This window comes from Colobus angolensis, unplaced genomic scaffold, assembly GCF_000951035.1.
Source record: "Colobus angolensis palliatus isolate OR3802 unplaced genomic scaffold, Cang.pa_1.0 Scaffold78, whole genome shotgun sequence".
NCBI lineage: Eukaryota > Metazoa > Chordata > Mammalia > Primates > Cercopithecidae > Colobus > Colobus angolensis.
In genome coordinates, this window is record NW_012121598.1 from 345,862 (window position 1) to 359,914 (window position 14,053).

The 14,053-nt window shown below is 41.5% G+C and overlaps 1 protein-coding gene and 1 long non-coding RNA gene across 2 annotated transcripts in view; one reads left to right on the forward strand and one right to left on the reverse strand.

The window, feature by feature from the left end:
• Nucleotides 1–365: 365 nt before the first annotated feature.
• LOC105502164 lies at nucleotides 366–4,774 on the reverse strand. The gene is made up of 4 exons (XR_001000291.1): nucleotides 4,729–4,774; nucleotides 4,095–4,132; nucleotides 2,637–2,704; nucleotides 366–871 (listed from the first exon to the last, which is right to left on the reverse strand). It is a non-coding gene; the product is annotated as an uncharacterized LOC105502164 (long non-coding RNA).
• Nucleotides 1,028–14,053, forward strand: part of SLC28A2 (solute carrier family 28 (concentrative nucleoside transporter), member 2) — a 25,464-nt gene continuing 12,438 nt past the window's right edge. The window contains exons 1-5 of the mRNA XM_011928538.1: nucleotides 1,028–1,076; nucleotides 1,999–2,095; nucleotides 2,208–2,296; nucleotides 12,791–12,882; nucleotides 13,826–14,009. Coding sequence (XP_011783928.1) covers nucleotides 2,015–2,095; nucleotides 2,208–2,296; nucleotides 12,791–12,882; nucleotides 13,826–14,009 — 446 coding nt within the window. The 5' untranslated portion in view covers nucleotides 1,028–1,076; nucleotides 1,999–2,014. The remainder of the gene's footprint in view (nucleotides 1,077–1,998; nucleotides 2,096–2,207; nucleotides 2,297–12,790; nucleotides 12,883–13,825; nucleotides 14,010–14,053) is intronic.

The window sequence follows — 14,053 nt, forward strand, 5'->3', positions numbered from 1 at the left end:
CCTCAGCCTCCTGAGTAGCTAAGATTACAAGCCTGCACCACCATGCCCAGATCATTTTTGTATTTTCAGTAGAACTGGAGTTTCGCCATGTTGGCCAGGCTGGTCTCAAACTCCTGACCTCAAATGATCCACCCGCCTTGGCCTCCCAGTGTGCTGGGATTACAGGCGTGAGCCACCGCGCTTGGCCTGCAAAGCCTTTCTTGACACATCTGTCTTTCCTCACTGGTCTGTTCGTTTTTTGATGGCAGAGACCTTGTCTCACTCATTTTTGTATCCTCAGCATGGAAAACGGTGGCTGGCTAATAGTGGTTACTCAATAAATGTTTGTTGAATGGATTAATAAAAGAATTCCTAGCATTCATTTGGCATCGAATCATGTACAGTGGTGCTTTCTATTGTTTTCTAGGGCATGTCTTTCCAGTACAAAATGATGGTAAATTTTCTGGGTCCAGAGACGGCTCTTACTTTATTTTACAGGCTACCCAGTGCCTAGTCCCGTGGTGGATAATGCTCCCAGGGATGCGCCTGTTGTAAGTTCTTGCAGAATTCTTTTGTTTTGTTTTGTTTTCAGACAGCGTCTCACTCTGTCGCCCAGGCTGGAGTGCAGTGGCGCAATCACAGCTCACTGCAAACTCCATCTCCAGAGGCTCAAGGGATCCTTCCACCTCCACCTCCCGAGTACCTGGGACCACAGGCGTGTGCCATCATGCCCAGCTAATTTTTGTATTTGTTGTAGAGATGGGGTTTCACCATGTTGCCCTGGCTGGTCTCAAACTCCTGGGCTCAAGCGATCCGCCCGTCTCGGCCTCCTGAAGTGCTGGGATTACAGGCGGGCGCCACCTCTGCAGAAGTCTTAGGCCTGCAAAACAGTCTTAGAAAGATACAATATTTAACTTGAGAGGTGCAGTCCTCCTCCACAGTGAGGACAGGCTCAGCGAAGGAGGGCCCAAGACATAAAACTAACCAATGGCAGGAAAGTCCCCATGCCCCGCCCAGCTGCCCCTCTTTCCTCGCAGCTTAGCTTTTCTTTCAGTCCTTCACTGCTGAGCCAGAGGGAATCAATTACACAAGCTGGGGTAAGCAAAGGTGTTGGGGGAGGGCAGGTGCCTAATTTCCAAATTTTTAAAGAGATCATATTTAAACTAAATGCAGGTAGTTCTGTGCCTCGTCAGGAAGGCCCTAATTTACACACTATAAGTTGGTTATGTGTGTTTAATGAAATTATACTTCATGTGCTTGAAGAGATCACATTTTTAAAAGCAAATCCATGGGGAAGGGAATTTTTTGCAAAGTAAAGAAATATCTCAGAATGAACTTATATTCTAATTGTGAATGTCCATGTATTAAATTTGCTTATTCTGAGGCCCAAATGTTTGCTTATTTTGTTTAAAAACTTTACTTGGGATCATTAACATTCATACTAATTATTTTAAATGCAAGTTTCATTACTTTCATTGATAAGGAGTTCTCTCTGGGGCATAAAACATAATTCTTATGCTGCATTATAGTCAGGAATTCGAAGGCTTGTTAATCTTTGTCTGTTCAGCAGTACTTTAGGGTCTGGGTCTTCCCAACTGCCTTGCTCCCCGTTTCCTTCTTACTCAGCAAGCTTAGTGGGGCCTCCCCCAGGCTAAAAGGAGTAGTTATCCTATGACTCTTCCTTTGAGGTTCCAAGTAGGAACCTTTATAGCCCAGATCCTGGGGCCCTGGGCCGCCCACTGATTCATTTCAATTCCACTGCCTTTCATTTCTCTTCTCCTATCTTATTGCCCCTTCTTTAGCTATTCACAAGAGGAAATAGGATTTTATTTTTCATCATGTATTATATAAAAATTACACATCCAATCTTCTCAATTCTCAGTTCTTAAAGAAATCAACTAAGCCTTCAAAGACTTTTAGTTTTGCATTTTCCATGGGTAACTGGTCCTAAAAATTCTCCCCATCCCCACAGGACAGAGTGACCAGTCTTTCAGGCTTGGCCCCGAATTTGGTTTTCAGTTGAGGAGAACAAGAGATGGAGACAGCAAGTGGAAGACAGTCCATTGCCCTGTCCACAGTGGAAACTGGCACAGAGAACCTGGGGCTGGAACTCATGGTAATTCACCAGTTTAGTTTCTCTCTGCAGAGCTGTGGACGGCTGCATGGCCTCCTGTAGGGTGTCCCTGGCAGGGCTCCGTGACTGATTCCAACACTTCCTGTGCTTGTAGGAAAAAGAAGTAGAGCCTGAGGGAAGCAACAGGACTGACACACAAGGACACAGCCTGGGGGATGGACTGGGCCCTTCCACTCACCAGAGGTACTGGTGTTTTGGAATCTTGTTCAGTTAGGAAAGGGCCTCGGGAGGGCTACCCCTTCGAGCAGCTTGTGGTCTTATCACAACCGCTGCACCTTAGCATGTATACATATATATATGTACCTTATGTAATTAATTGTTACTTAATCCTGTGCCAAAAACAATACGAGTTCAGCAGTATCAGTGTTGGTTGGACTGAAAACAAAAATAACAACAATGGTAATAATAATGGCTAACAGATTTTGAGTGTATACTTACTATTTTGCAGACTGCTTTATGTTATACATTTATTTTCACAATAACATGTAGATACTCATTTTAATCCCTTTAGAAATTAATTTACTGTAACATTAAAAAAAGGTAACTCTTCTGGAATACTCAGATTTGGGACTGGTAGAGGGGAAGGGAAACCTGGGGAGAAAACACAGAAGGACCTATTATAAGGATAATAAAGAAAGTAAAAAAGGACAGTGTCTTAGAAGTCCAAAGAGGAGTCTCAAGAATGAAGAAGGTATGTGAACGGGGGTGTTCACAGTGCTATGTGAACAGGGGTCTAGGAAGGAGGAGTGAGAAAAATCTTTGAATTTGTTCATGGATCTGGTCCCAGAAGTAATGTCAAAGAAAATTGTTTGAGTAAAATAGATAATATGGAAGGAAGCAATGTTCCATGGTCTGGAAAAGAGTGGGTATTTATAAAAGAGTGCAGAAGTCGTACACTAAAAGCTGAGAGGAGGATATTGGACAGCTTCTAAAGGGAATATGGTCATGAGCCGCATAACGACGTTTCAGTCAATGATGGACCGCATTATACAATGGTGTACAATGGTGTATATCATTACACAATGGTGGTCCCATAAAGTTATAATACTGTATTTTTACTGTACCTTTTCTATGTTTAGATATGTTTAGATACATACTTACTATTGTGCTACAATTGCCTACAGTATTAAGTACAGAAACCTGCTGAACAGATTTGCAGCCTAAGAGTAATAGGATCCACCATATAGCCTGGATGTGTCATAAGCTATACCATCTAGGTTTGCATAAGTACACTCTAAGATGTTCGCATAATTATGAAATTGCCTAATGGTGCATTTATCAGAATGTATCCCTGTTGTTAAGTAACACATGACTATATATGGAGATGATTCAGAACAGCTTCCAAACAAAAGGTTATTTTGTTGTTTTTTTCTTTTTATTTTTGAAAGCTACCTCAGTGACTTCTTACAATTATTGTTTTCTTCACAATTTGCTTATTTCTAAAACTTTTTGTATTATCATGTTTTATATATACTGAATTGACAGTAAACTCTTTGTAAGATTTTCATGCTTACATGGTATTTCATATTTTGCTTAGCAGTGTGGTCATTAATCATGTGAGTCACGCTGCTTGGGTCTGTATTTGAACAGTGGTGTGCTGGTAAATGTTTAAGAATTGACTTTCCACCAGGCTAGTAGCTCATGCCTGTAATCCCAGCACTTTGGGAGGCTGAGGTGAGAGGATCACTTGAGCCCAGGAATTCAAGACCAGCCTGAGCAACATAGTGAGACCCGCCTCTACAAAAATTTTTAAAAATTACAGGGTGTGGTGGTGCATGCCTGTAGTCCCCGCTACTCCAGGAGGCTGAGATGGGAGGATCACTTGAGCCCAGGAGGTTAAGGCTGCAGTGAGCCATGATTGTGCCACTGTACTCCAGCCTAAGGGAGAGAGTGAGAGCCTGTCTTGAAAAAAAAAAAAGAAAAAAGAACCACCTCTCCGAGTGTAGTTTTGCAATGAATATTGGTTAATATTTTTGCTCACCTTAATGAGGAGTAAGATCAGGGGTTGGCAAACTTTTCCTGTAAAAGACAAGGTAGTAAATATTATGGGTTTTGTGGTTGATGTGGTCTCTGTTGCAATTACTAAACTCTACCATTTTCATAGGAAAGCAGCCACAGGTGATACTAAACAAATCAGCATGGTTGTGTTTTGATAAAACTTAATTTTTAAAAAGAAGATGAGATGAACTTGGCCCACAGACCACAGCTTGCTAATCTTTAGTCTAGATGAAATAATAAATTAAGACTTCATTTACAGCATTTGCCTGTAAGGTAAAAACTCTCAACATAGCTGATTTCAAGTAACCAAAGGGATATCATTGAACACGGAGTTGGGAAGAGATGTATCAGAGCACATCATTATACAAAATTTCCACCATACACATACAGCAGTCATGAATAACTTCATGAGCTCACATAACAGAAAAATGTAGTAAAATAATTAGAAAATTATGAGTTTTTAGCATTTATTACCTTTGTCTTTAATGTAATTTAATTACATGTTTATATAGTTTTAATTTTTAGTAATGGCTTGCACAATTCCTGAAAATGTGACAATCACCTCTCTCGAGCCAGCGCAGGCCAGCTTCCCCTGCACCACTGACTCTACCACTTACCAGACTTTGGGCAAGTTATTTACCCTCTCTAAGCCTCAGTGTTCCCCCTGTAAAACAGGAGTAATATTAGCACTTAGCTGAAAATATCTTGGTTTTTTTTTTTTTTTTTTTTTGCCAGACTGTTGTTGGCACCTTAAACTGCTTTTGATACATAACGTGTCCAGTTCCCTTCAATTCTCATCGACTTTATATTTTCTGATATAAACAATGTTAACTTAAATTACATAGATATAAAATCATGCCTTAAGGCTCCTAACTTCATTTATTCTTATTTTTTGAGAAATGATGTCTTACTTTGTTACCCAGGCTGGTCTTGAATTCCTGGGCCCAAACAATCTGCCTGTCTCAGCCTCCCAAAGTGCTGAGACTACAGGTGTGAGCCATGTGGCTGACCTTCACTTGCATTTCTTTAAATTTTTGTAAAGCTACACATTTTCCTCCATTTGCCTTACTTTCTGTATTTCTGTGTGTGATTTTCTTTTCGTTTTCTTTTTTTTTTTTTTGGAGATAGAGTCTCACTCTGCCACCTAGGCTGGAGCGCAGTGGTGTGATCACTGCAACCTCCACCTCCTGGGTTCAAGCGATTTTCCTGTCTCAGCCTCCCGCATAGCTGGGATTACAGGTACGTTCTACCACACCCAGCTAACTTTTTTTGTATTTTTAGTAGAGACGGTGTTTCACCATGTTGGCCAGGCTGGTCTGGAACTCCTGACCTCAGGTGATCTGCCCACCTTGACCTCCCAAAGTGCTGGGATAACAGGTGTGAACCATGAACCACCGTGGCTGGCCTACTTTTCTTTATCAACTAAAGTTAAGTTCTGGATTTTGAACCTCATTTCCTTTCTCCTGACCAACTCAAATAGAACCCACATAGATTTCTTGTTTCCATTTCTCCCCACCTCCTGCCAACCTGTCCTATATATCTTCTACCAAAACTGCCTAAAGTATGCCTGAACTCCCTTATTCACAAATCTCTGTGGCTCCCCAGTTGCTCCTGAACAAATCCAAACTCCACAGCCTGGTATTCAATTCTCCCCACAACCGCTGCCCCCCAACCAAGATCTGTATCCAACTTGACTTTCCAACATTAACTCTTGCAATTCCCTTTCTAATGCCACCCTATGTTCTAGTGAAAGTCAACTATCAACTGTTCCTTATATGTAATCCTCAATTTCCTGCCTCCATGTCATGCATGTCATTTCATCGTTGCTTCTGAGCATACTGTCTTCCTTTTATGTCTTTGAGCCCAAATACAACACATCTTTTAAGGCTCAACTCAAGAGCAATCATGTCCATGCAACTTTCCCTGATGCTGCCTCTCCTCACCTCAGTCTCGCTGGCCCCAGTCCTAAGAGGTCCCTTCTTCCTCCAAACTTCCATAACATTCTATCTGAACCTCTCTTATAACACTTTAAGCTTTTGACATTTTGTTATAGACTTACATGTACATTATATCCCCTATACTGGCCTGTAAATACACTGAGGGCAAGATAAATGTCTATTTCATCCTTTTGTCTCCTGTAACACTGGGAACAATGCTTTACCCATAGTTTATACTTAAAATTCCATAACATTCAAAATTCAATAAACACATCTTAGTAAGTTATGTATATAATCTAGATAATAGACTTTATTTGTAATTTTTTCATGTATATGTTTTTCAATTCTGTTTTGTTTCTGTATTGATTTTTAAGTATTTATTTCTTTTTCTTTTTATTCTTTTGTTTGATTGACTCTGATGATCTGGGATTCTTTGTAGGGAGTAATCTGACATGTAGCTCTAAGCTGATGCTTTTCCACACTGATACCCACTTTTCCAGCAATAGTTATTAAATTGTGAGTTCTTTCTCTATTCTGATATTACTTTGACTTATTAAGTTAATGTGATAATTTGGATCTGTTTTTAAATCTTTTGTTCCATTGACACAGTTTTGAGCATTTAACACTCAGAATTGTGTCATTGTTTACAATGTACATTAAAATTTGATGGGTCACATATTTGCCTCAGTTTTACCTTTAAAAAATATTCTTTGGGGCTGGGCACGGTGGCTTATGCCTGTAATTCCAGCATTTTAGGAGACCGAGGCAGGCGGATCACTTGAGGTCAGGAGTTTGAGACCAGCCTGGCCAACATGGTGAAATCCAGTCTCCACTAAAAATGTAAAAATATAAAAATTAAGCGGGCATGGTGGTGGGCGCCTGTTGTCCCAGCTACTTGGGAGGCTGAGGCAGGAGAGTTTCCTTAACCTGGGAGGTGGAGGTTGCAGTGAGCCGAGATCATGTCATTGCACTCCAGCCTGGGCAACAGTGAGACTCCATCTCAAAAATATATATGTTATATATGTTTTTTGTCAATTTTTATTTTATTATTTTTATTAATTTTTTTGAGACTGATTGCGTGCCATAGTTTAACTGGTACAGTGTTGCCTGTGTTTGGATTTTATATGGGAAGTCTAATTTATATTTCAAATGAAAATATACCATATATATACTCTTGTTGTTTGGCTTCTTTTGCTTCACATTGTGTTTTGGAGATTCTTCCGTATTATTGCATATATTGTACTTTGTACATTTTTAATTGCTGTATAGTATTTCATTGTAAGAATCTATCACAGTTTATCTGCTCATTTTACTGTGGGTCAGAATTTTAGTAGTTTCTGTGTTTTTGCTATTATGGTACAGCTATGAATATTTTTGTGCATGTCTTTTAGTAAAGATAAATACACCTTTCTATTGGATATATACCTTGGAGTGGAATTGCCATGCTATAGGGTATGTATAGGTTTATGTATCTTTAACAGATGCTAAACATATTTGTACCAAATTTCACTCTGCTGGCAGTGTTATGAGAGCGTGTCTTTTTTCATTATCTCCATTGTATGTGTGTAGTATTATCACATTGTAGCTTTGCTTTGTATTTCCCTAATGGCTAAGGAACTTGTGCACTTTTTCAGCTTTTTCTGGCCACTGAATATTCTCTTTTGTGAAGTGCCTGTTCAAGTCTTTATTGGCAGCGTTTTTCTTTCTTAGTGTATAAAAGTAGGAGTACATTTTATAAATGATGAAATACAAACAAGAGTACATTTTAAGTACTTGCCATTAAAAAAATTGGTATGTAAGGTAATGCATGTGTTAATTAGCTTGATGTAGCCATTCCACAATGTATACATATTTTAAGGCATCATGTGGTATACCATAAACATATACAATTTTTGTCAATTTTATTTTATTTTCATTTTTTTTTAAAGATGGGGTATCTCAAAACTGCTGGGCTCAAGTGATCCTCCCACCTTGGCCTCCCAGAGTGCTAGGATTACAGGTGTGAGCCACAGCACTGAGCCAATTTTTGTCAATTTTAAAAAGAAGTAAAAAATTAATACCCTGAATGATGTTGCTACCACTGTAAATGATATTATTTCATACTTTCTAGCTATCTGTCACAAGTATATAGGCAAATCATTTTTGTGAATTTATCTACCTATCTACCTATCCCTTTATTCAGCAAGCTTTTTTTTTTTTTTTTTGAGACGGAGTCTCGCTCTGTCACCCAGGCTGGAGTGCAGTGGCGCGATCGCAACTCACTGCAAGCTCCGCCTCCCGGGCTCATGCCATTCTCCTGCCTTGGCCTCCCGAGTAGCTGGGACTACAGGTGCCTGCCACCACACCCAGCGAATTTTTTGTATTTTTAGTAGAGATGGGGTTTCACCGTGTTATCCAGGATGGTCTTGATCTCCTGACCTCGTGATCCACCTGCCTTGGCCTCCCAAAGTGCTGGGATTACAGGCATGAGCCACCATGTCTGGCCAGCAAGCACGTATGGAACATCTATTATGGGCCGGGCACTTTTTAGCAACCTAAGGCAATAATAGTATGTACTAGGTACTAAGTTAGGCACCAAGAATACAAAGATAAAAACAGAAATGCACCTTTCCCTGATATGCTCACAACCTAAGAAAGGCAGGTAAACAGAAAAATGACAATATCATGCTATATGGTAAGTGCTAGAACAAAGATGTAAAATGCCACAAGACCACAAGAAAGTGAGCAACTGATTCTGACTGGAAGGAATCAAGGAAGGCTTTACTTAGGAGTTGACATTTAGTTGGATCTTGGAGGATGAATAGGAGTTTGTCAGATGGAGAAAGGTAATAGTGCATACCAGGCGTGGGGTGTGAATGGTTCTTACGTGTCCCGTGAAGGGTAGGATATTCGGACTGGCAGAACACTGGCTTGTATAATGGGAAACAGGCAAGCAGTAAGACTGAGACAGGAAGTCTTAGTTGGGGACACGCTGTAAAGTCCTAACAGGTCTGGTTTTATACTCAAGAGACAAAGGGATATTTTTTTTCTTTTTTTTAATTTTTATTTTGCTCTGTCACCCAGGCTGGAGTGCAGTGGTACGATCTCAGCTTACTGTAGCCTCTGCCTCCAGGTTCCAGCGATTCTCCTGCCTCAGTCTCCTGGGTAGCTGGGATTACAGGCACATGCCACCAAGCCCGGCTAATTTTTGTATTTTTAGTAGAGATGGGGTTTCGCCATGTTGACCAAGCTGGTCTTGAACTCCTGACCTCAGCTAATCTGCCCGCCTCGGCCTCCCAAAGTGCTGGAACTATAGGCATGAGCCACTGCACCCAGCGGCCAAAGGGATTTTTAAGCAGGAGAGGAAAAGGAACCATATTGTTTCTTAGAAATCAATTCTGACAGCAATGTGATGAGGGGATTGCAGCAGGGAGAGTGGTGGCAGAAGCTAGTTAAAAGGCTCTTACCATTGTTCAAGCAAGAGATGAAGAGGGCCTAGGCTAAGGCAGGGTGACTAGGGATAGATCAGAGAAGTCAAATCCCAGAGACTTTTGGAGAAGAACGGGCGAGATTGAATGATTGATTATAGGCTAGCCATTCTCAGGAAAAACACCCAGACTCCTGTCTGTATCCTCTTTTACTCCCGTTCTTGGTTTCTCAGGACATCTTTAATCTGATCCTTCAATGGAGACTGATTATCTGCTTTCTTTTCATTATTATTTTATTTTTATTTTTTGAGACAGAGTCTTGCTCTTTCGCCCAGGCCGGAGTGCAGTGGTGCCATCTCGACTAATTGTAACCTTCGCCTCCCAGGTTCAAGCGATTCTCTTGCCTCAGTCTTCCGAGTAGCTGGGACTACAGGCATGCACCACCACACTCAGCTAATTTTTGTATTTTAGTAGAGACAGCGTTTTACAGTGTTGGCCAGGCTGGTCTCAAACTCCTGACCTCAAGTGATCTTCCCGCCTTGGCCTCTCAAAGTGCTGGGATTACAGGTGTGAGCCACCACGCCTGACCTTCATTATTCTTTTGTTGTTGTTGTTCTTTTGAGACAGTCTCACTCTGTCGGCAGGCTGGAGTGCAGTGGTGCGATCTTGGCTCACTGCAACCTCTGTCTCCCGGGCTCAAGCAATTCTTCTGCCTCAGCCTCCTGAGTAGCTGGGATTGCAAGTTCATGCCACCACACCCAGTTCATTTTTCTATATTTTTAGTAGAGACAACCTCCACCTCCTGGGTTCAAACAATTATCCTGCCTCACCCTCCTTAGTAGCTGGGATTACAGGTGCCCACCACCACGCCTGGCTAATTCTTGTATTTTTAGTAGAGACAAGTTTTTGCCATGTTGGCCAGGCTGGTCTTGAACTCCTGACCTCAAGTGATCCCCCCACTCCTGCCTTGACCTCCCAAAGTGCTGGGATTACAGGCATGAGCCACCACACGCAACTTATTTTTTATTTTTATTTTTTAAACCCGAGGCTCAGTTCCAATCTGATATTCTAGGAATAGGTTGTTAATGGGTTTTGCAGAAATGAGTGTTCTTAATTGATTTCCTGCAGTACTCCTGAATTTTAGTTCCCAGGAAATGGTGAGTTGTGGTCAGGAGGTGATGGAAGAAATCTTTTCTAGGCATGCGATTTATATCTACTCTTGGACTAGTCCATGCCTGCCTCTTATTTTGCAGGAGGCTTGCTCAACTGGCATTCGACTGCATATAATTTTAAACCAGCTTTATCTAGTACATCAGTTTAGGTCCCACCAGGAAACAGATGGCATACTTAAGATAATTATAGGAGAATTTATTTACAAAGAGACCATTACAAAGATATGTATGAGGTGTGGTGACACCATAAGAAAGGATAGTGCAAGAACCAAAAGTCTTGAAGCAGTGAGCAGTGTCTATTCCTAGGCCTGAAAGAATAAGATGTAAGAGCACCTGGCAGGAAAGTCAGATTAAAAAGGCCTCCTCAACACACTGACCTCAGTCTTTTCATACACTCTGATCTTCTGTGGAGGTCCCAGTAGCAGAACCCAACTTGATAAGCCAGAGGACATGGGAGTACATTGATGTAGTTTATATGAGTTCAATTCCCAGGGCACAGACTGGGGTGGAGAGTGGCGCTGGAGGAGCACACCAAAGATATCTGGCACACATGGGAAGGCCAGGATTGAAATTAAATTCATTCCTTGATATACTTTGCAAATGATGTTCCAAAGATAATGATGCTCCTCAGGTATGCTGCCCCTTTTACTCACTACTTTCTCTATTAAGCATGGAAAAATGAGGGAGGATCACTTGAGCCCAGGAATTTGAGACCAGCCTGGGGAACATAGCAAGACCTCACCTTTACAAAAATTTAAAAAAAGAAAATTAGCTGGGTGTGGTGGTGCACACCTGTAGTCCCAGCTACTCGGGAGGCTGAGGCAGGAGAATCACTTGAGCCTGGTAGTTCAAGGTTGCCGTGAGCCATGATCACACCATGCCACTTCTCTCCAGCCTGGGCAACAGAGTGAGACTTTGTCTCTTAAAGAGAAGAAAAGCAAAGCAAAGCAGAGTTCTTGAGATCCTAAAGAATCATCTTGAGTTGATCCATTCAGATGGTGATAAGCATTGTTTTCTCCTTTCTCAGCTTACCTGTATCTGATAGTACACACTCTGCTCAGCTAACATAGGGTTGGGCTCCCTGCAGCAGGGGCAGGAGGTGATGGGGGCAGGAATGAAAAGGAAGACTAGAAACTGGGAGTGTGTTAGATGGGAGGGGTAGCCATGGAACTCTATGGGCCAAAGGCCCGGGGCATTAGGAGTTAATGGCTGGTCCTAACCCTGGCTAAGCTGCCCTGCCTCAGCATGACTGCCAGCTTGGGACCTTCTTACTCGGATCACCTTCTTTGGAGCTTCCAAGATTTTGGAAATTAGAACTTTTGGCTCAGATGGCTGCAGCACGCTGAGCATACTTAGGAGTGGCGAAGACAGGCAAGCCTGGGATCTAGGGAAGACGTGGCATAGAATGATGGTTAAGAGCTTAGATGCTGAAGCCAGAGTGTATATTCTGTGTCTGTTCCTTACAGCCTCTGTGACTTTGGGAAAGTTATTTAACTTCTCTGTTTTTCAGTTTCCACATCTGTAAAATGGGAATGCTAATAGTAACAGCTCCAGGGGTCTTAGGAGGAGTCAATGAGTTAGTATTTGCTAAGTTCTCAGAAAGAGCTCAGCATAGAGAAAGCACCATATACATGTTTGTTAAATCAAACTTGAATATCCCTACTTGCTGGGCCTCTTCTCTCAGGCCTGCCCATCCAGAGCGATTCTTGAGGTTGGTGGCATTTTCCTTCCTGTCTGTCAATGCACATCTGGCTGAATGTTCGAGGCCGTAAGTTTGTTTGGTTTTTAGGGAGGGATGGCCAAATTGCCTCTAAGAAGAATAGGCCCTCTTATGAATATGGAAGCTTAGCAATGCCCTGTCCTTTCAGAATGGGAAAGTCATAGACCCCTGACATAAGCAGTGCCCACTTCTATGGTAGGAGACTACCAAGGATATTGCTAGTTCAGGCTGAGTAGGGTATTCTGACCTGCTGCCCACCAGCAAGGTTTGATTTGCCCTTTTTGGCATTGTGGAACACGACCTAACTTCCTCCTGGCTGAAGAATATTCTTCATTGACTAAGAGTTAATTCTGCCTTGTGTTAGGTAATCTGAATTCTGAGAGTTGAATTAGTAGAAATGGGATGGAGTAATTCTTGTATCTTAACTTTTGGGTTCTTATTAGGAGGAGACAGTGGCCTTTCAGCAAAGCAAGAAGTTTCTGCAAAACACACGCCAGCTTGTTCAAGAAGATCCTGTTGGGCCTGTTGTGTTTGGGTGAGATACTGAGAATTCATGGAAGTGAGAAACACAGTTATTTTAGAAATTTGCCTTGTGTCACGGTGATTACCAGGTGGAAGGCATTTTTATTAAAAACTGATCTAAAAAGCTATTTGATGTATCGATCTTAACTACTTGTAGGTGAACCATAATGTATTGAATTGCACTTATAGGAACAAGTAAAATCTGAGAATAAACTGTTTTTCAAAAGTGTACTATTTGATAGATTTAAAATTATTTCAGAGAATGTGGGCTTATCCGTTTTTTAGTGGCTTGATTTGGTGGAGTGCATGATTCTTACAGCCTTTATGACAGAAGCCTGTATTATACCTTCCTTATTTGCTGGTTTACTAGTAAGATCGATGATGTAAAATATTCTTAAAAGACAGCAAAGCTCTGTTTAAAACATGTATGGGGCTTTGATGTCAAAATAAGAGGCAGCTGCGATGGTGAGAGCAAAAATTATATTTTGGGATGAGTAAGAGAGCCATGGGATGAGGTCCACATGGCTGCACTTTCTAGTGGTAGCCTTGTTTACATGGTTTGTTCCAGAGGCAAGGTTAAAGTGACTGGGGTAATAAAGTTTCAAGGGGAGATGACTGACTTTTGAAGAGTCTAATGGTGAACACTGATCCAATCTACTCCAAGGGACAGAGAGAGGATATTAGATAAAATAGAAGAGAATGAGATTTCATTAGGGATCGGTGAAAATATGCAGTCTTTGCACTAAGTCAGACTGTCCTTGGGAATCCTGAAGAAGAGGACAGTTAGACATCTATCCTGGCCTCAAGAAGTGCAGCTCCGTCTGACAGTAAGGCTGGGTGGCAAGGTCTCTGGAGGGTTTTTCTTGCTTTAAGTCCCAGGCATTCATGACTGGAGTTCCATTTGCCCATTGGAAGCACTGCCTTGCTGATCATTACTCTGCGTCTTCTCTTTTTAGCCTATGTTGCCTATTTCCTGGCAGCTTGCATCTTGAATTTCCAGAGGGCACTGGCCTTGTTTGTCATCACCTGCTTGGTGATCTTTGTCCTGGTTTACTCATTTCTGAAAAAGCTCCTGGGCAAAAAATTAACAAGATGTCTGAAGCCCTTTGAAAACTCCCGCCTGAGGCTTTGGATGAAATGGTAAGATAAGAACTTAAAGTATAATAAAATAAAAAAGAAAATAA